The 22,616-nt window shown below is 46.0% G+C and overlaps 2 protein-coding genes across 2 annotated transcripts; both read left to right on the top strand.

Moving 5' to 3' along the window:
* The first annotated feature begins 2,706 nt into the window (after positions 1 to 2,706).
* On the top strand, positions 2,707 to 4,054 carry LOC134862816 (methyltransferase-like protein 27). Its single transcript, XM_063880909.1, has 5 exons — positions 2,707 to 2,823; positions 2,946 to 3,074; positions 3,262 to 3,397; positions 3,476 to 3,568; positions 3,918 to 4,054. The coding sequence occupies exons 1-5, from the start codon at positions 2,707 to 2,709 to the stop codon at positions 4,052 to 4,054; spliced, it is 612 nt and encodes a 203-aa protein (XP_063736979.1).
* Positions 4,055 to 7,174: 3,120 nt separating this feature from the next.
* Positions 7,175 to 17,117, top strand: syt11b (synaptotagmin XIb). The gene is made up of 4 exons (XM_063880822.1): positions 7,175 to 7,397; positions 10,145 to 10,998; positions 11,665 to 11,785; positions 15,981 to 17,117. Exons 1-4 carry the CDS (start codon positions 7,364 to 7,366, stop codon positions 16,289 to 16,291), a joined length of 1,320 nt encoding a protein of 439 aa, XP_063736892.1. The 5' UTR covers positions 7,175 to 7,363; the 3' UTR covers positions 16,292 to 17,117.
* The last annotated feature ends 5,499 nt before the right edge of the window (positions 17,118 to 22,616 follow it).

The raw sequence follows: 22,616 nt of genomic DNA, 5'->3' as shown, positions 1-22,616 counted from the left end.
TGTCAACAGCACACCCTCAATGTCACACAGGACACCGCCTTACCTGTGTAGACCCTCCCTCAGACCTACTGGCCCAAATACAAAAGAGATTGGTAGATTTCTTTTGGGATGGGCTACACTGGGTGCCACAGGGGGTGCTGTTTTTATCTAGAGAGGAGGGGGGACAGAGCCTTGTCCACCTGGCCAGCCGAACAGCCACCTTTAGAGTGCAGTTTCTGCAAAGGTATCTTACCGGCCCGGCTGATTTGGTGTGGAGAGATGCGAGCAGCTGCATTCTAAGACGCGTGAGTAACCTGGGGCTGGATGCTGCTCTGTTTTTAACTGATTGAACCAGTCTAAAGTTAAGTGGGTTACCTCCCTTTTATCAAGGTGTTTTTAACTCTTGGGCCCTTTTTAACCATAGAAGGTGTCCAAAGACTGACTCTCTGCACTGGTTGTTAAAAGAGCCTCTGATTCATGGAGCCAGGCTGGACGTTAGCTGCAGCGAGACACCAGGACTGGCGGTGGTGCTGCGCAGATCTGGGACCCTGAGCCTTCAGCAGGTGGTGGAAGCAGCGGGGCCGGAGCTGAGCGATGCCCGGGCCTTGGGCTCTCTGCTGGGTCTACACTCTGTCCGGGTGGCCCAGAGGATCCTGCAACTCTGGAGCCGGAGCCTCTGCGCTGAGGAACAGAGACTGTTAAGGAGCTACGGACAGGGCAGAGCCAAACCAGACCCAACAGACCCTTTCCCGGAGATATACCTGAGCCCAGGGCTCGGAGAGCTGACGGGCCCCCTGCTCAAGGTTGCAAACCCAGAGAAAATGACCATACACAAAGCGGACAAAAAGACTACATACATGAACATTGTAAAAACCATTAACAAAAATGGACTGAAGGACAGGGCCTCCACTGTGTGGAGCACTAGACTGGGTGCCGGAAACGGACCAGGCCCACAGTGGAGGATTCTGTACAAACCCCCCTTAAAGAAACGTACTGCCGACCTCCAGTGGAGAATTTTACACGGCGCTATCTCCATCATTAATCCTGCTGTCAGTAACAACTGTCCATTTTGTGGTTTTAGAGAGACTGTCTTCCATGTTTTCACAGAGTGCCAGAGACTCACGGGTTTCTTCTCTCTTCACATTGGTTTTTAGTCTTTTTAGTATAGCTTTTACAGAGAGCGTGTTTATCATGGGGGCTCCATACAAAAAGACAAGCAAGGAAAAGTGGCAGCTCCTAAACTACCTCTCTGGTGAAGCAATCCACCTAAGTAGGAAGAACAGAGTGGAAAACAGGAAGGGACAAGAAGCAAAAGCGATCTGGCTGTGCAACATCAGAGCCAGACTCTGGCTAGAGCATCGTTTTTACAAACACATCGGGGACTTGGAAGCTTTTAAACAACGGTGGTGTTATGAAGACCTTGTATGTTCTGTGGTGAAGGAGGATTTGCACTTTACACAAGTTTTTAAGGCTTAGCTTTTTAATTAATTTATTCGAGGTAAATAGATTTTTGTTGTATTTGATGTAAATGTTTACTAAACCTGCAATAAAGTGTTTTTGTAAAAGTCAAAAGTCTTCTTCTTCTTCTTCTTCTTCTTCTTCTTCTTCTTCTTCTTCTTCTTCTTCTTCTTCTTCTTCAGAAAGAATATTTTAAGACTGCTCTCAGACCCCAAATATACACTCTAATGCAATAATTTCAAAAGATTTCAGTAGCAAAACTAGCCAGGCCTGCTCAAGAACCCTCATGGTATAATACTGACCCACCGTTCTGGCCCAATAGACCCCCATGTTAAATTATCCGGATCTTTCTTCAGACCAGAAATAAGTACACTTTAGACAAACCGCTGTCATGTCCACATTTTCCACACTTAACACAAAAGAAGTACACCGATGTGTTGGTCAGGGCTCGCTGAGGCTCACAGTCAGGTCATTTGTTGACTCGGATGCATTCTGAATGAGCCGCCCTCTGCTGCAGCAGGTGAAGACACCCACAGACCAACTGATAGACTGACATTCAATATCGAACTCCTTCAGCCTCGTTCAGCTACAGAAACCATTCAGCTATTACATGATCCAGCTATTTCAGGACACTGAGTGCTTGTTCTGCATTTTCAGCAAAGGTCAGCGACACTTTTTTAGCAGCTTACAGCATTCACACGCATATTCAGCAGGAAATGCATTTTCTAGTTTGGTGTTGGGGTCTGGGCTGACCCAGCAGGGAATTGTTGTGGGTGACTCTGGGTCAAATTCTGGCCCAATCAAGATTCATCTTTGACTTTAGACATGGGTCAAATGGACCCGTGAGCAGCAGGAACAGCTTTGATCACAGCAAGGGTCGGTTCATTTATCTGTGTGACTTCTGCTGTACGTCAGGCTGGTATGTGTTGTGGGTGTTATACAAACAACTATAAAGAAAGTGGTTCTGTGTTCTGATGAACTCTTTATTTACACATTGTCTTTTACCTGTGGTGGGAAGGGGGCGCTGACCCCGAGGACCCCTGTAAACTACAAAGAGATTTAGAATAATAAAATGTCAAATGAAACAGAACTCTAACTGAGCTGACTCTTTGGACCTCAATGAACCAGATGTAGTCCCTGAGTCAGGACTGAGGGAGAGAGAGCCCTCTGATTGGCTGTTCACCTTTCACCACATTCTATCATCGTCTGTGTCCAGGTCTCAGACGTCTGTTTGGTCTTTCAGGTATTCCCCCCCTCCACCTCTTCATCATGTCAGACGGCAGCAGGACTGTGGACAAAGTGAAGACCCTCCTCAAGCCCTTTAAAGACTCCGATCTACAGCAGACCATAAAGTTGTACGACAGCTTGGCAGAGACGTATGATCAGGTGAGATCCCCCCCTGAAGCTCTTCAGATAGAAACCTGAGCGAGAGCTTCAGTCAGCCTGATCAACACACAGCAGATCCTCCCGGGGGAGAGCGGTGGACTCTCAGCTAACCACACCAATAGGATTTAGACATGCTGACCTACAGAGCTCCACATCTGGCCGTGGACTTCCTGGATGTTAACTTCCCCGGTGTTCGTGAGAAGGTTCAGATCCTGGAGGTGGCCTGTGGGTCGGGCTTGGTGGCGAAACTGGTGAGTTGAAAAGGTTCCACTCAAGGAAAAACTCAGAGTTGCTGAAAGACCGGAGCTGAGAGACACGAGACAGAGAGACGGGTGGGGTCACTATGGGGTCTCAGGTCCAGGTCTCTAAGCCTCTTCGCTCTCACAGTGCATCTCTTTTGGCTGGAGCAGTAAGTTCTTCCTCCTCTTGTGTTGGCAGATGGCTGAACTGGGCTTCAGGCACTTTGTGGGGGTGGACTGCAGTAAACGCATGTTGGATCAGGCTGCAAAGACTGGCCTCTACCAGGACCTCAGACAGGCCTTACTGGGACCCGAGCCGCTGCCTGCACAGACCGGTATACTGCACTCACATTCATGACCTCTGACCGGGTTGTCTCTGGAGTGGACACTGACTCCTTCTCTCCTGGTTTCAGGTGTCTTTGATGTGGTGATTGGGGTCGGGGCGCTGGATGCTGGTTTTGCACCGGTCAGTGTTGTCAGGGATCTCTGCCACACCGCCAGACCAGGTAACAAGAGTCTCTCAGGTCAGCCAGAACCAGAACTCACTGTAAGCTCTATCACAGAGGAGGGTCTATAGCAGCAGAACCAGGAGCTGGTCCCAGGTCAGCCAGAACCAGAACTCACTGTAAGCTCTATCACAGAGGAGGGTCTATAGCAGCAGAACCAGGAGCTGGTCCCAGGTCAGCCAGAACCAGAACTCACTGTAAGCTCTATCACAGAGGGGGTCTGTAGCAGCAGAACCAGGAGCTGGTCCCAGGTCAGCCAGAACCAGAACTCACTGTAAGCTCTATCACAGAGGGGGTCTGTAGCAGCAGAACCAGGAGCTGGTCCCAGTGCTGACTGAGTTTTCTGCAGGAGGGATGGTGTGCATGGTGCGGGGCGACCACCGCGGTGCTGCGTCAGAGGGCTACAGGGAGGACCTGCAGAGAGAGCTGCAGCTGATGGAGGACAAGTGGCTGTGGAGGCCAGCACTCAAGCAGTCCCCCAGATAAATGCAGGACCCCTACCTGAGCGGGGGGAGGATCAAGGACCTGCTACCAGAGAAGAGCTTCCTCAGCGGGACTGTTTATCTCTACCAGAAGACCATCCAATAAATCAATAATCAGAAGGTCTTCCTGTCCTGAATAAAGTGTGAAGTATGATGTGTTTACTTCCTGTCAGCTGACGAGACATTTTCAGCCTTCAGAGTGAAATATATAAGATAAGATGGACCTTTATTAATCCCCGTTGGGAAATCCGAGTGTTTATTGTATTATATATATCATATTAGGTCCCCTCTGGGTCACAGGTATGTTCCACATAGTATTAACAGTGATGGGTTCTCTTCTCCTGCAGGTAATCTCTGTTTTCTTCCTCCATCTGACCCCTCCTCCCACAGTGTTCTGATCAAAATGTTCAGCTCCATTCAGAGATGTGTGCCAAGGCGGAAACATTTCGGGTTCTTCAAAAGGTTTCTGCAACAGACCTTAATGACTCCACTGATGTGTGGAAAGTGTCTTTAGTAGGAGAGTGGGACAGTCCTTTTTTCCCACAAAACACATGGATAAGTTCTACACGTCAACCAGACACAACCTTCAGACGTTCAGAGTCCTGCCGTCATCATACGGATCCTTTTCTGCAGCTTGTTAAATATTCAGTCCCTTCACTTTAATCTGTATGAGATATTTCCACCACAGAGGTCAACGGTTCTTTGAGTGTGTTTTTGTTATCCTGAAATAAAGGCCGTGGTTAACACGAGCTGAAGAGACGTTTTGTTCTACGAAGCATGTTCCCACCAGGAGAACCCTTTAACTCCTCTCAGAGTGCATGTTCCCACCAGGAGAACCCTTTAACTCCTCTCAGAGTGCATGTTCCCACCAGGAGAACCCTTTAACTCCTCTCAGAGTGCATGTTCCCACCAGGAGAACCCTTTAACTCCTCTCAGAGTGCATGTTCCCACCAGGAGAACCCTTTAACTCCTCTCAGAGTGCATGTTCCCACCAAGAGAACCCTTTAACTCCTCTCAGAGTGCATGTTCCCACCAGGAGAACCGCGCACCCCCATCAGGATTCTGGCAGCGCTGTTCTGGGTGTGCTGTAGTCTCTGGATGCTCTTGCCAGAGATCCCGATGAGGAGTGCATTACAGTAGTCCAGCCTGGAGACAAAGCCGTGGACGAGCTTCTCTGCATCTGCCAGGGTGAGCTTTGGACAGAGTTTGGCGATGTTCCTGAGGTGGTAGAATGATGTCTTACAGAGGTGTTTGATGTGGGTGTCAAAGGTGAGTTGAGGGTCCATTTTAACACCCAGGTTGGTGACAGATGTGGAAAGGGAGATGTTTTGGGCAGACAGAGTGATACTGGTGATGGTGGAAGAGCAGAGCTGATGTGGTGTGCTGACTAGGAGGGCTTCTGTTTTGGAACTGTTCAGCTGAAGGAAGTTGAGCTTCATCCACGCCTCTCTCTCCTCCAGGCAGGTGGTCGTTTGGATGTTGGCAGGAGAGCAGAAGAAGTGGGGGTTGTCCTGAGGTATAGCTGTGTGTCATCAGCATAACAGTGGAATGATATCCCATGCCTGCTAATGACATTGCCCAGGGGGAGCAGGTAGATGGAGAAGAGGGTGGGGCCCAGCATCGAGCCCCGAGGGACACCGCAGGTGACGTTGTGGGTGTGATTTTGCCTTACCCAGGGCAACGTGCTCAGTTCTGCCGGTCAGATATGAAGTGAACCAGTTGTGTCCATTTTCTGAGAGTCCAATGGTGTATTGCAGGCAGTGGAGGAGGATGTTGTGGTCAACTGTATCAAAAGCAGCTGTTAGGTCCAGGAGTGTGAGTAGAGATGGGGAACCGGTGTCTGCTGCCATCAGGAGGTCGTTGGTGACCCTGACCAAGGCTGTTTCTGTGCTATGGCCAGGGCGGAAACCAGACTGAAACTTCTCTAACACATAATTGTGTTTGAGGTGATCCTGAAGTTCTGCTGCAGTTGTTTTTCCAGAACCTTTGACAGGAATGGAAGATTGGAGATGGGCCTGTAGTTGGAGAGGACTTCTGGATCCAGGGTGGGTTTTTCAGTAGTGGTCTGATGGGATATGGCCGACCAGGAGGGAGTGGTTTACAATGTTGGTGATGAAAGGAGAGACGGCAGAGATGTTGGTCTTCAGCAGGGCTGAAGGGAAAGGGTCCAGGGCACAGGTGCACGGCTTCATTTTTCTAAACTCAAGTGTTTAAGCAGCAACAGAGACAAGGAAAAACAGTACAGGTTCACACAGGATATAAAACACACATTTACAATACAAAATGTTAACAAGTTCAGGATAAGGCTTGTTTTTCAAAATAAAAGCCCCACAGGGAAATACATTTTATCAGGAAGCTCAGGACGATGCTAGGTTTTGAAAATAAAAGCCCAAAACACTCAACTCAAAAAAGGAGTGTCTGTCAACATATTCATGACCTTAATGAGGAAAGTGAATGGAAATGAATAATCGATACTATTTCAGTCATTTTATTGGTTGAGTATTAAGGAAGTGAGTACTTTATTTATTGAACATTTTTAATTACTGTCCACATTTTATATTTGTGTTTTTACTTTTCCACACTAAATGTTTTAGTATCAGTGAGTATTTTCTTCATTGTTGCCTTTATTGAATATTTATAAGTACTTTATTTATTTGTATGACTATTGCTTTCTATTTGTATTTATGTTTTATTTTTCATTTTCTTGAATTATTATATTCATTGATATTAGATATTATATTGCTTCACATTTTAATCGACCATTTCATTTCTTTATGGCACATCTTTAGGTTCATATTTTAATACTGCGCCTGTTCTGTTTGGCCTCCTCTGGTCCTCCGCAGAGTGAGCCCTCTGATTGGTCCTCCTCCTCTGGTCCTCCGCAGAGTGGGCCCTCTGATTGGTGCTCCTCCTCTGGTCCTCCGCAGAGTGGGCCCTCTGATTGGTGCTCCTCCTCTGGTCCTCCGCAGAGTGAGCCCTCTGATTGGTGCTCCTCCTCTGGTCCTTGCACAGTGAGCCCTCTGATTGGCCCGCCTCCTCTGGTCCTCGCACAGTGAGCCCTCTGATTGGCCCGCCTCCTCTGGTCCTCGCACAGTGAGCCCTCTGATTGGCCCGCCTCCTCTGGTCCTCCGCGCAGCCTCCCAGCATCTCTGCAGCCCGAAACAGACGCTGCTCGGTGGGACAGATGAAGGCTCGCTCCCCGGTGCTTCTCTCCTGGACGCTTCTCTGTATGGATGTGAACTGAGGGCCGGCAGTCAGTTGGTGTTTCTGTGTCTCTCTCCTCCTCCCGCTGCCTCAGAAGAACCGTGAAGAAATGGCGGACATGATCGAGCTGGGACCCGCCTACGGTGAGAGGCCTTTCTGCTTCCAACAGCGCCTCTCTAAATCCTGCTGCTGTCATACTGTCTGTCTTTTTGTTGCCCACGTTTTACTCATTGTTTTCCATGTTTCATTATTTTCTAAATATATGACATTATCTTGTAAATATCTACCGTATAGATCATCTGTATGTATTTATAATGTGTCATCCTCATGAGGCCTCTCTGCTGATAGCGTCACAATACCGTCGTGAAATACATGGCTCTTTAATAATGTTGTCTGTTTTCTTTTGCGCATATTTTTCTTCACCATTATTTATTTTCATTGTTTCTTGAATATACATAATTGGCCTTGTGTCCTCCTCCTCCTCCTCCTCCTCACCCTCACCCAGCGGTGCAGTGCCATCAGCCCGTTTCTCATGGATTCCACTGTAATCCCAGCTGTGGATGCGATGGTTCTGCTTCCTAATGTCACAGCTATATATATCTATATATATAGTATATATACTAATACATATAGATAGATAGATATATAGATATATATAGATATATATAGATATAGATATAGATAGATAGATACATATAGATAGATATATTTATACGGTGGTTTCTGAGTTCACGGGATTCATGAAGGGTTATGGCGGAACCCGTGTTGTCCTTCACGGACCAGAGGAAGGTGCTGGAACAGACGGAGCTTCTTTACTCTTTTATGTTAGAACACAAACACGATGTTGTGATGAATCTGGACATTAAATAAAACAACATCCTCGCGACAGACGCGTCGAACAGGGCGTCTCATCAGCGTGCGTGCGCGTGCCCGTCCGGGTGGGTTTGGGGTGACGTCATGTCTGTTCCCGCTGACACATAAAGCCGACGCACCTGCAGACCCTGTTGTTATCACCAGTGAAGGAGAGGCTCTCTCAGGGGGCCCCTCACAATGCACCTTATATTATGATGACAATAACAAATCTGTTTGTTTCTTTATTGTTATTTATTTCTTTATTTCTTTATTGTTATTTATTTCTTTATTGTTATTTATTTCTTTATTGTTATTTATTTCTTTATTGTTATTTATTTCTTTATTGTTATTTATTTCTTTATTGTTATTTTATTAAACAGTTTAAACATCTTCACTGCTAAAGAAGACCAAAATGAAATAGATGAATTCTTGTACCTAAAACTAGCAGTTATTTGTATTTATTATTATTATTATTGTTGTTGTTATTATTATTTAGTATTTATTGTTATTGTTATTATTATTTAGTATTTATTGTTATTGTTATTATTGTTGTTATTATTATGTATCATTTTTATTTTCTTGACGTCACAGCACCCCTTATCTACTCGAAATGTTGTCAGACTTTTGAACAAAGGTCTGCACAGAGGAACACACCAGAAGCGAAGATAGTCCTGCGCTTCCTGTAACTGTGTGTGTGTGTGTGTGTGTGTGTGCGTGCGTGCGTGCGTGCGTGCGTGCGTGCGCGTGTGTGTTGCCAGGCAGCGAGCTCAGCTGCTTTCAGCTCGTTCCAAAACATGACATCATCAGCTGAATGTGAAAGAGAGGAACAACAGGAAGCAGGAGTTTAATGTGACCACACACAGGGAGGAAACGCATCGAGACACATGTTGGAATAAACAGTTTTAAGAGACGCTAAGAAAGGTTGTCTAGTTCCAGAGGACTCTTTAAAGTAGAGACGCTACATACTGATATACACCTGAACATCAGCAGGAGAGGACTCTTTAAAGTAGAGACGCTACATACTGATATACACCTGAACATCAGCAGGAGAGGACTCTTTAAAGTAGAGACACTACATACTGATATACACCTGAACATCAGCAGGAGAGGACTCTTTAAAGTAGAGACACTACATACTGATATACACCTGAACATCAGCAGGAGAGGACTCTTTAAAGTAGAGACACTACATACTGATATACACCTGAACATCAGCAGGAGAGGACTCTTTAAAGTAGAGACACTACATACTGATATACACCTGAACATCAGCAGGAGAGGACTCTTTAAAGTAGAGACACTACATACTGATATACACCTGAACATCAGCAGGAGAGGACTCTTTAAAGTAGAGGCTCTACATACTGATATACACCTGAACATCAGCAGGAGAGGACTCTTTAAAGTAGAGACACTACATACTGATATACACCTGAACATCAGCAGGAGAGGACTCTTTAAAGTAGAGACACTACATACTGATATACACCTGAACATCAGCAGGAGAGGACTCTTTAAAGTAGAGACTCTACATACTGATATACACCTGAACATCAGCAGGAGAGGACTCTTTAAAGTAGAGACACTACATACTGATATACACCTGAACATCAGCAGGAGAGGACTCTTTAAAGTAGAGACACTACATACTGATATACACCTGAACATCAGCAGTCTCAGGGAACAGAACAATACTGGTGTGTTTGTCTGTGTTTGTGTGTTGGTCTCGTTGGACACATCAGGACAACAATGCTCCTCTGTACACAGACAAAGACCTTCACAAACACAAACTCTTCTTCACTACATGACCCCCTCCTCTTCCTCCTCCTCCTCTTCCTCCTCCTCCTCTTCGTCTCTTGAGGCTCGATGACGTTACTGTTTCTCTAAATGATGTCATCACACACAGTCATGTATGTGTCACCTTGTTAATCAATGACATCATGTCAGCTGACTCCTCAACCAATCACAGAGCACCTGTTTAAACTGATGTTCTGTTCACTGTGTGCTGTAACCGATGATGCCCCCCCCTGTCTCTCAGCCATGTCCCCGGTGCTGGCGGGCTTCCTGGGCGCTGGGGTTCTGGTTCTGGTGGTGGTGGTCCTGGTTCTGCTGTGGTGGTTCTGTCAGCGACGGTACCTGTCCGGGCACTACAAGCTGCACGGCGACCGTTACTGCGACGCCGAGGACCCCCCCTACAAGTTTATCCACATGCTGAAGGGCATCAGCATCTACCCCGAATCCCTCAGCGGCAGCAAGAGGATCGTGCGCGGGATCCGGCGCGTGGACCGATCTGATACTGCCCCCCCCCCGGCGGGGAGGGGGCTGGTGCTGGTGGACGCAGAGAACAACATCTTGGACGTGCCTGGCCAGCTGCAGATGAGCCACCTGGTCCCCCCAGGGCCCGGCGCTGCCCTGCCGGTCCGATCGGACTACTGCTGCCTGGACAGCAGTTCCAGCTCCAGCACCGCCTCCCCCTTCACCCCCGCACCCCCTGAGCCCAGCCTGGGGGCCCTCAGCCTCACCGTCGACTACAACTTCCCCAAGAAGGCGCTGGTGGTGACAGTGGTGGGGGCCCGGGGCCTCCCGGCCGTGGACGAGCAGGCGGGTAGCTCCGACCCCTACGTGAAGATGACCATCCTGCCAGAGAAGAAGCACCGTGTAAAGACCCGGGTTCTGAGGAAGACTCTGGACCCGCTGTTCGACGAGACCTTCACCTTCTACGGAGTGACCTACAGCGCACTGCCCGAGCTCACGCTGCACTTCCTGGTACTCAGCTTCGACCGCTTCGCCCGTGACGACGTCATCGGGGAGGCTGTGGTGCCGCTGAAGGGCGTCGACCCGAGCACCGGCCGGGTCCACCTGAGCCAGAACATCAGCAAGAGGAACATGCAGGTGGGTCAGAATCTCCGCAGAAGCGCAACACACAGGGTCAACATGTGGGTCGGAACAACACAGGGTCAACATGTGGGTCGGAACAACACACAGGGTCAACATGTGGGTCGGAACAACACACAGGGTCAACATGTGGGTCGGAACAACACACAGGGTCAACATGTGGGTCGGAACAACACACAGGGTCAACATGTGGGTCGGAACAACACACAGGGTCAACATGTGGGTCGGAACAACACACAGGGTCAACATGTGGGTCGGAACAACACACAGGGTCAATATGTGAGTCGGAACAACACACAGGGTCAACATGTGGGTCGGAACAACACACAGGGTCAATATGTGAGTCGGAACAACACACAGGGTCAATATGTGAGTCGGAACAACACAGGATCAACATGTGGGTCGGAACAACACACAGGGTCAATATGTGAGTCGGAACAACACAGGGTCAACATGTGGGTCGGAACAACACACAGGCACTGAAGTAGCTGTAAATAAAAACAAGAACTTTTCATCGCCAATGAAATTCATGTGTGTGTGTGTGTGTGTGTGTGTGTGTGTGTGTGTGTGTGTGTGTGTGTGTGTGTGTGTGTGTGTGTGTGTGTGTGTGTGTGTGTGTGTGTGTGTGTGTGTGTGTGCGTGCGTGTGTGTGTGTGTTCTCAGTGTGAGAGTCGTGGGGAGCTGCTGGCCTCTCTCTCCTACCAGCCGGTGTCTCACCGCCTCAGTGTTGTGGTTCTGAAAGCTCGACACCTCCCCAAGATGGACATCACCGGCCTGTCAGCAAGTGAGTCTAAAACTCATCTTTCTCACATCAGAACATCAGAACATCAGAACATCAGAACATCAGAACATCAGAACCTCAGAACATCAGAACATCAGAACATCAGAACCTCAGAACATCAGAACATCAGAACATCACAACATCACAACATCACAACATCAGAACATCAGAACATCAGAACATCAGAACATCACAACATCACAACATCAGAACATCAGAACATCGCAACATCAGAACATCAGAACATCGCAACATCAGAACATCAGAACATCAGAACATCGCAACATCAGAACATCGCAAAATCGCAACATCAGAACATCGCAACATCGCAACATCAGAACATCGCAACATCAGAACATCGCAACATCAGAACATCACAACATCAGAACATCGCAACATCAGAACATCGCAACATCAGAACATCGCAACATCAGAACATCGCAACATCAGAACATCGCAAAATCGCAACATCACAACATCAGAACATCGCAACATCAGAACATCGCAACATCAGAACATCGCAACATCAGAACATCGCAACATCAGAACATCGCAACATCAGAACATCACAACATCAGAACATCGCAACATCAGAACATCGCAACATCAGAACATCGCAACATCAGAACATCGCAACATCAGAACATCGCAAAATCGCAACATCGCAACATCAGAACATCGCAACATCAGAACATCGCAAAATCGCAACATCAGAACATCGCAACATCAGAACATCGCAACATCAGAACATCGCAACATCAGAACATCGCAACATCAGAACATCGCAACATCAGAACATCGCAACATCAGAACATCGCAACATCAGAACATCGCAAAATCGCAACATCACAACATCGCAACATCGCAACATCAGAACATCGCAACATCGCAACATCAGAACATCAGAACATCAGAACATCAGAACATCAGAACATTGCAACATCACAACATCACAACATCACAACATCAGAACATCAGAACATCACAACATCACAACATCAGAACATCAGAACATCGCAACATCAGAACATCACAACATCACAACATCAGAACATCAGAACATCGCAACATCAGAACATCAGAACATCAGAACATCGCAACATCAGAACATCAGAACATCAGAACATCAGAACATCACAACATCACAACATCAGAACATCGCAACATCACAACATCACAACATCACAACATCACAACAGAACATCGCAACATCGCAACATCGCAACATCACAACATCAGAACATCACAACATCACAACATCACAACATCAGAACATCACAACATCACAACATCAGAACATCACAACATCACAACATCACAACATCAGAACATCAGAACATCGCAACATCGCAACATCACAACATCACAACATCACAACATCACAACATCACAACATCAGAACATCACAACATCAGAACATCACAACATCACAACATCGGAACATCGCAACATCACAACATCACAACATCACAACATCACAACATCACAACATCAGAACATCGCAACATCACAACATCACAACATCACAACATCACAACATCACAACATCAGAACATCGCAACATCGCAACATCGCAACATCACAACATCACAACATCACAACATCACAACATCACAACATCAGAACATCGCAACATCACAACATCAGAACATCAGAACATCAGAACATCAGAACATCACAACATCAGAACATCAGAACATCAGAACATCAGAACATCGCAACATCGCAACATCGCAACATCGCAACATCACAACATCACAACATCACAACATCACAACATCAGAACATCACAACATCAGAACATCAGAACATCAGAACATCAGAACATCACAACATCAGAACATCAGAACATCAGAACATCGCAACATCAGAACATCAGAACATCGCAACATCAGAACATCGCAACATCGCAACATCGCAACATCGCAACATCAGAACATCAGAACATCAGAACATCGCAACATCGCAACATCGCAACATCACAACATCACAACATCACAACATCACAACATCACAACATCACAACATCAGAACATCACAACATCACAACATCAGAACATCAGAACATCACAACATCAGAACATCACAACATCAGAACATCAGAACATCGCAACATCAGAACATCGCAACATCGCAACATCAGAACATCGCAACATCGCAACATCGCAACATCAGAACATCGCAACATCGCAACATCGCAACATCAGAACATCAGAACATCAGAACATCAGAACATTGCAACATCACAACATCACAACATCACAACATCAGAACATCAGAACATCGCAACATCAGAACATCACAACATCAGAACATCAGAACATCAGAACATCGCAACATCAGAACATCAGAACATCAGAACATCAGAACATCGCAACATCAGAACATCACAACATCACAACATCACAACATCAGAACATCACAACATCACAACATCAGAACATCGCAACATCGCAACATCGCAACATCAGAACATCACAACATGAGAACATCAGAACATCGCAACATCAGAACATCACAACATCAGAACATCAGAACATCACAACATCGCAACATCACAACATCGCAACATCAGAACATCAGAACATCAGAACATCAGAACATCACAACATCAGAACATCACAACATGAGAACATCAGAACATCAGAACATCACAACATCACAACATCACAACATCACAACATCACAACATCAGAACATGAGAACATCACAACATCACAACATCACAACATCACAACATCAGAACATCAGAACATCAGAACATCACAACATCAGAACATCAGAACATCAGAACATCACAACATCACAACATCACAACATCACAACATCAGAACATCAGAACATCACAACATCACAACATCAGAACATCAGAACATCAGAACATCGCAACATCAGAACATCGCAACATCAGAACATCAGAACATCGCAACATCAGAACATCACAACATCACAACATCAGAACATCGCAACATCAGAACATCAGAACATCAGAACATCAGAACATCAGAACATCACAACATCAGAACATCAGAACATCGCAACATCAGAACATCAGAACATCGCAACATCAGAACATCAGAACATCACAACATCACAACATCACAACATCAGAACATCGCAACATCGCAACATCGCAACATCAGAACATCAGAACATCAGAACATCGCAACATCAGAACATCAGAACATCAGAACATCACAACATCAGAACATCGCAACATCACAACATCGCAACATCAGAACATCAGAACATCAGAACATCACAACATCAGAACATCGCAACATCACAACATCGCAACATCACAACATCACAACATCACAACATCAGAACATCGCAACATCACAACATCGCAACATCACAACATCACAACATCACAACATCACAACATCGCAACATCAGAACATCGCAACATCACAACATCACAACATCACAACATCAGAACATCACAACATCAGAACATCGCAACATCACAACATCACAACATCACAACATCACAACATCACAACATCACAACATCAGAACATCGCAACATCGCAACATCAGAACATCGCAACATCGCAACATCACAACATCACAACATCACAACATCACAACATCAGAACATCACAACATCAGAACATCACAACATCACAACATCAGAACATCACAACATCACAACATCACAACATCACAACATCAGAACATCGCAACATCACAACATCACAACATCACAACATCACAACAGAACATCGCAACATCACAACATCACAACATCAGAACATCACAACATCAGAACATCACAACATCAGAACATCACAACATCAGAACATCACAACATCACAACATCACAACATCAGAACATCAGAACATCAGAACATCACAACATCAGAACATCACAACATCACAACATCACAACATCACAACATCAGAACATCAGAACATCACAACATCACAACATCACAACATCAGAACATCACAACATCAGAACATCACAACATCAGAACATCACAACATCACAACATCACAACATCACAACATCACAACATCAGAACATCACAACATCAGAACATCACAACATCACAACATCACAACATCAGAACATCAGAACATCAGAACATCACAAGATCAGAATATCGAAACATTACTCATTATTCCGTGTGTGTGTGTTGTGTGTGTGTGTGTGTGTGTGTGTGTGTATGTGTGTGTGTGTGTGTGTCAGACCCCTACGTGAAGGTGAACGTTTTCTACGGACGCAAACGCATCGCCAAGAAGAAGACACACGTGAAGAAGTGCACGCTGAACCCCGTCTTCAACGAGTCATTCATCTACGACATCCCGCCCGAGCTGCTGCCCGAGGTCTCCGTGGAGTTCCTGGTGGTGGACTTCGACCGGACCACCAAGAATGAGGTTCTGGGTCGGCTGCTGTTGGGCCTCAGCAGCCCGGAAACATCTGGAGCCAAACACTGGGCCGAGGTCTGCCAGAACCCCCGCCGGCAGATCTCCAAGTGGCACAACCTGAGCGAGTACTGAGCGATCAGAGACTCAGTGTACATACACACACCCCCAAACACACACACACACACACACACACACACACACTGACCCTGTTCACACCTGGTCTGCAGCACGCCGCCTCAGCTCTGAGTCACCGGCTTTATCCACAACGTTTAGAAAAACAAAAAACAAGATATCAGTCAAACATCGGGTTTCATGATGCGTTCAAGGAACAACAGAGCTGTTCAGAAAGAGGGAAAACATTCAGAGGTTCCACAGAAACATCAGATATCAGAGAAGCCTCCGGACAGGAAACCAGTGTGCTCACAGCGATTCCAGGAGAGTCTTGAACTGGGATTCTTAATTTGTCTCTACAAACATATACACCTCCTGTGAGCTGTGTGAGTCAGCGCCCCCCCCTGCAGCCTCTAGTGCCCCCTCTTCCAGTCTAGTGGGACTGAGATGATAATGCTAATGTGTTGGTGTTAGTAGTATGTACCAGGTGTGAACAGCCCTCCCCCAACACACACACACACAACATTTGCATCCCTCAGAAACGCTGCGTTTGTTTGAAGAAAAAGGAGAGCCGCGTCTCCCTGTGTGTCGACGGGGGGGAAGGAATGCTTCAAGTCTCATTTAAGATTAAAAAATATAACCCCCCCCCCGCTGTTGTTGTTGTCATCGCACGTCCGTCAGAGTAAGACACTCAGAGCCAAGACACATGATGTATCTAGTGGACAGGAAGCTGCTGCCGCAGGGAGGAAGCAGCATGACCCCCCCTTCAGCAGAATGACCCCCCCCATGTTAAGTGGATGTACAGCCTGGTGCAGCAGGATGATGTAAATACGTGTTTGTGACGTGACTATCTCCTGCAGGAAGCGTCTGGACCCCCCAACCCCCCCCCCCCCCCCCCCCCCCCCGCCGCCGCCACGGCCTCCACACCCTCTCCACAGCATCCAGAGTACAAGTGCTGCAGTAGACATGCAGTAGTAATCCAATCAGTATCAGTGTATCGGCAGCAGAGGTCAGAGGTCACACTTACATCCCTGCGACCCTGACTTAACTTCATTACTCAAGTAGAAGTACAGAAATGTGTACTCAAGTAAAGAAAAATCTGGCAACTGGACCTGGTGGAACTGGTACTTCCACTTTACTCAAGTACAAGATCTGAGTACTTCTACTTTACTTAAGTACAAGATCTGAGTACTTCTACTTTACTCAAGTACAAGATCTGAGTACTTCTACTTTACTCAAGTACAAGATCTGAGTACTTCTACTTTACTCAAGTACAAGATCAGAGTACTTCTACTTTACTCAAGTACAAGACCTGAGTACTTCTACTTTACTCAAGAACAAGATCTGAGTACTTCTACTTTACTCAAGTACAAGATCTGAGTACTTCTACTTTACTCAAGTACAAGATCTGAGTACTTCTACTTTACTCAAGTACAAGATCTGAGTACTTCTACTTTACTCAAGTACAAGATCTGAGTACTTCTACTTTACTCAAGTACAAGATCTGAGTACTTCTACTTTACTCAAGAACAACATCTGAGTACTTCTACTTTACTCAAGTACAAGACCTGAGTACTTCTACTTTACTCAAGAACAAGATCTGAGTACTTCTACTTTTACTCAAGTACAAGACCTGAGTACTTCTACTTTACTCAAGTACAGGATCAGAGTACTTCTACTTTACTCAAGAACAAGACCTGAGTACTTCTACTTCTACAGTGGGGCAGCGGCTCAGTCATTAGGTAGGGTTGCCGGTTCACGTCCCCGAACAGACCCAGATATGGACCGGTTGTGCTACCTGAAGAGGTCCCAGTTCCCCTGCTGGGCTCTGCCGTGGCGCCCCTGAACAAGGCTCCGGGCGGCCAGGGACGAGTGTTGAGGTGTGTGACCTCTGCTGCTGATAGGCTGAGACTCAGGTCATCCACTACATGAGGCATCTGTAGCTCAGCTGCAGGGTCACGGGAGGGGTTTTTCTGATGAGTGACCTGAGCATACTGACGCTCCCTAAACCATGGTCATTATTTCTGTGGGAGGGGTTTGAATACAGCCCAGGGGAAACAGGAATTAATGGGAGTTAATGGGAATTAAAATATTTGATGGAGAAGGAAAAAAAACCCACAAAAGGACAATAAATTAAAAAGCAAAAACGGATTAATAAATAAAAAGCAAAATGGGTTTTCCTTCATGACACTAAAAAAGGTGAAAAATAGACATCAATTAAAATTAAACAAATGATTCATTTTCCTTTTTTTAGCAGAAAACTAAGTCAATAAAATCCTGTCTCTAAGCGTTATTTCTCTTCCTGTAGGGAATATAAATCTGCATCCAGATAATGTCAAGAACGTTTTCAAATGTAAACAAACTTGGGTTACCTTATCAACTGAGCAGTCACAAAGCCTTCCTATAGACCTTAGTAAATACAATAGTTCATTGAATATCTTACTAAACAGTCATCGACCAGGAGCGGGGAAAAAGAGTCCCTATGACCCCCCGCCAAAATAAAAGCCCTCCACCTCCTCTCCATGGACTCGAGTTCCGGTTTTTAAGGTTGCACGGTAACGCTGGACAATAATCTGTGCATTTTTATTTAACCAGGAAAATATTGTTGGGATAAAGATAATAATCAGAAGCTAGATGAACTTAATTATTTGAACTGATTTTGAGCTGCAGCAGCAGTTTGTATTTTACAATAAAACATGCCATTAGGGCGATGAGTACGTGTGTGGTTGCACTCTGATACCGTCACAATTACAGCTCTGATTTTTATTCAATATTTTGCAGAATCCTCTGAGTTCCCGAGCTTTTCTCCCCGTGGAAATGTTCCCGTTGTTTTGCAGCTTCCGCCGTCTCTCTGTTTCCTCTGCGGAGGTTTCTCTTCGGCTATAACTGTAGATCTTCATCAGTGCTTCATCAAGGAATAACCACTGGAAATATAAAAGAAATAATGCGCTGAACCTGATCCTTTTGATAAAAACCGATGATATGAAACAGTTGCTCGCTGATGTAATGAAATGTCCTCACTGATCTATATTAATACAAACAGCAACTAACACAGTCACCAAGTACCATGATGTGCGTAGAGGAGTAAAATAAGGAATACATTCTGAATGAAACAATCACGTCATTTAGTCTGAAGCAGCACATTGGTTTCTCCTCAGATGTCTTAAATATGAAAAGTCATAAAGGATTCAGAGGACTCGTTAGTCTCTGCAGCTCTGGGCATTTTATCACATCAATAGGTTGAGTGTTCTTCAGTTTCCAGGAAAGCAGCTTTTATTCTGAAAATCTGAGAATAATAAAGTGTGTGGCTGTATATTTGTACAGATGTGAAGATGTTGCCCCCCCCCCTGGAGCTTCAGTGTGTTTGAGCCCCCCCCCCCCCCCCCCCCCCCCCGGCTGTGACCGGAACATGCTGACTTCGCGTTAGCTTTGTTAACACTAATCGGACGTGCAAATAAAAATAACGAGTTAGCCATGAACGCCTCGTCTCAGGTCTCCTGTTTTTATTCTGGTTCACTAAAGAGTCTGAGGTATATCTTGTAGTGATGTTTGTGAAGATGATGAAGAAGTCTCCGGAGACACCAGCTCGTATATAATAAGGTTTATTACAACAGCATAGTATCAGACACCAACACGGGCCATACGAGGTTCCCAGAGCCCATTGTGGAAGTCCCCCGAACTGTCTTTGTGCATACACTTTATAGGAGAAATGTGGGTGTGTGTGTGTGTGTCAAACTGCAATGTTCTATGAGGATGTGGACCCAAATAAGGTGAGCTATACGTTAGTCTTTGTCTTACTCATCCCTGGAGGTCTTCTGACATAGTCCAGAGGTTTGTTCTAAAACCTCCTGTTGTACCACATCCCTCCCTGCACTCTGTATGACCTCAGAGAGTAAACAACTGTATCAGACCCAATACACCACACAGGCAATAACTCTGTATGCCCCACTAGGTGACCTAGGTCGATTCCTAGGGCATCTTTAACGTATTCCAGATGTTGTTTTTCACTCTTCTTCCACCCAACCTTCCTCTGACCTCAGGGAGTATCTGCCCTGGTATATCTCCAGATTTAATACACCACAAGTCCTCTCCTGGGCCCCGCAGATACTCCCCTCCCAAATGGTTGGTCTGTATTTAATACCTACTGAACGCTGTTGTATTTGTACTTTTTGTATTTAATTACAGAGTAGTTCTACATGGCGGTACATATCCTCTTCCTCTTCTGCTGATGAAGACTGAGCCAGACACAGGAGTGAGGATCGACCAGAAATATAACATTTACATTTTATTCCAAACTTCATTATAAATGAAAACTGTTTGATAAGATTTGTTGCAATTTTTAGAGAAATATTTAAAAAAGCTGAACAAATATATAATGAAATTCAAATGTTGAAAAAGAATCTTCAATAAAAAGAGATATATTTATATCTATAGGAATAAACCTTCCAAACCCTATTTTACATAGATAATATGATTATCATGACTCGGCACCAAGCTTTTACTTTGAAGGGCTCCCCACTCTCAGGTCCCATGTGATGGCTCCCCCCTCTCAGGTCCCATGTGATGGCTCCCCCCTCTCAGGTCCCATGTGATGGCTCCCCCCTCTCAGGTCCCATGTGATGGCTCCCCCCTCTCAGGTCCCATGTGATGGCTCCCCCCTCTCAGGTCCCATGTGATGGCTTCCCACTCTCAGGTCCCATGTGATACCTCGTGTGTCCAGCAGGTGTCACCATGACGACAGGTTTCTATGGTCACTAGATTTTATCCCACAGAAGGAAACGGGGCTTCTGTTTGGGACTTTTTTCAGCAGCGGATTAATCCACATGTGCTGATGTAGAGAGGCGTGTGTGATGAGGTTACAATAAACCATAGTCTTACATGTAGTCCGAGATAAAGAACAGGTCTCGAGTCAAGACCAACGAGTCCCAAATCACAAATAGTGTCAATAAGTGTTAAGGAAAGCCCTCCCCAAAAGACCACAGAGTCTCAGGTTCCAAACAAAGACCACCAAGGCTCTGGTCCCAGATAAAGACCACCAAGGCTCTGGTCCCAGATAAAGACCACCAAGTCTCAAGATTCAAACAAAGACCACCAAGTCTCAAGATCCAAACAAAGACCACCAAGTCTCTGGTCCCACATAAAGACCACCAAGTCTCTGATCCCAGATAAACACCACCAAGTCTCTGGTCCCACATAAAGACCACCAAGTCTCTGGTCCCAGATAAACACCACCAAGTCTCTGGTCCCAGATAAACACCACCAAGTCTCTGGTCCCAGATAAACACCACCAAGTCTCTGGTCCCAGATAAACACCACCAAGTCTCTGGTCCCAGATAAAGACCACCAAGTCTCTGGTCCCAGATAAACACCACCAAGTCTCTGGTCCCACATAAAGACCACCAAGTCTCTGGTCCCAGATAAACACCACCAAGTCTCTGGTCTTTCTTCCTTACTTCCTGTCTGTCTCTGACGTCCGGCGCTCTTTGAACCTCCCACCCTCTCTCCCTTGATCCCCCTCAGCAGCGGTCTGTTATCTAGTAATAATGACCTCTGAAATGTTCACATTGACCAATCAGAATCGAGTATTCTACCAAGCCGTGTGATAGAACATACTAACGGCTACTACATGTGCTGACATGTTGACCAGGAAGTGATGGCTCTTCTCTGAGCGGGTCAGGACCTCCAGTGTTTCCCACAGAGGATTGTCCCACACTGATGAAGATGAAGATGAAGATGGTCTATATGAAAGGCTGATCTGTGTCTGGTTCCCAGCATGCATCCTGATTATGGGAAAACCCTCTGACGGAGGGGAGAGAACACTGCGCTGTCAGAGGAGTCTGAGCTCTCCTGCTCTGTGGTGAGGACAGCCAACGCAGCGTATCAAACCCCCGGGTCACATGACGCCCCATAAACCAGACACACACACACACACACACACACACACACACACACACACACACACACACACACACACACACACACACACAGCCAGAAAGTCAACCTTCAGAAACCCAACAGGTGTCGAAATACCCAGAAAAACCGTAACGGACCAAAAGGTGTGTGTGTGTGTGTGTGTGTGTGTGTGTGTGTGTGTATGATTTGTGTGTTGACGTGCCTCACTGTGTGTGTGTATGGTTTGTGTGTGTGTTTGTGTGTCGATGTGCCTCAGTGTGTGTGTGTCAGAGTTTTGGTGTGTGTGAAAGACATCATTGATTTCCTGCTAATTGATTGGTCGCCTGATTCACTTTAATTCGCGGTGAGGTCACAACCTCCTCGTCCAATCAGCCCTCAGGTTTCCTCCTAAAAGCGCCGCACTCGAGTCAGCGAGTCAGAACCCGCGTCTCTT

The sequence above is a fragment of the Eleginops maclovinus genome, chromosome 4 (genome assembly GCF_036324505.1).
Source record: "Eleginops maclovinus isolate JMC-PN-2008 ecotype Puerto Natales chromosome 4, JC_Emac_rtc_rv5, whole genome shotgun sequence".
Taxonomy (NCBI): Eukaryota; Metazoa; Chordata; class Actinopteri; order Perciformes; family Eleginopidae; genus Eleginops; species Eleginops maclovinus.
This window is presented reverse-complemented; position numbering and strand designations above follow the sequence as displayed.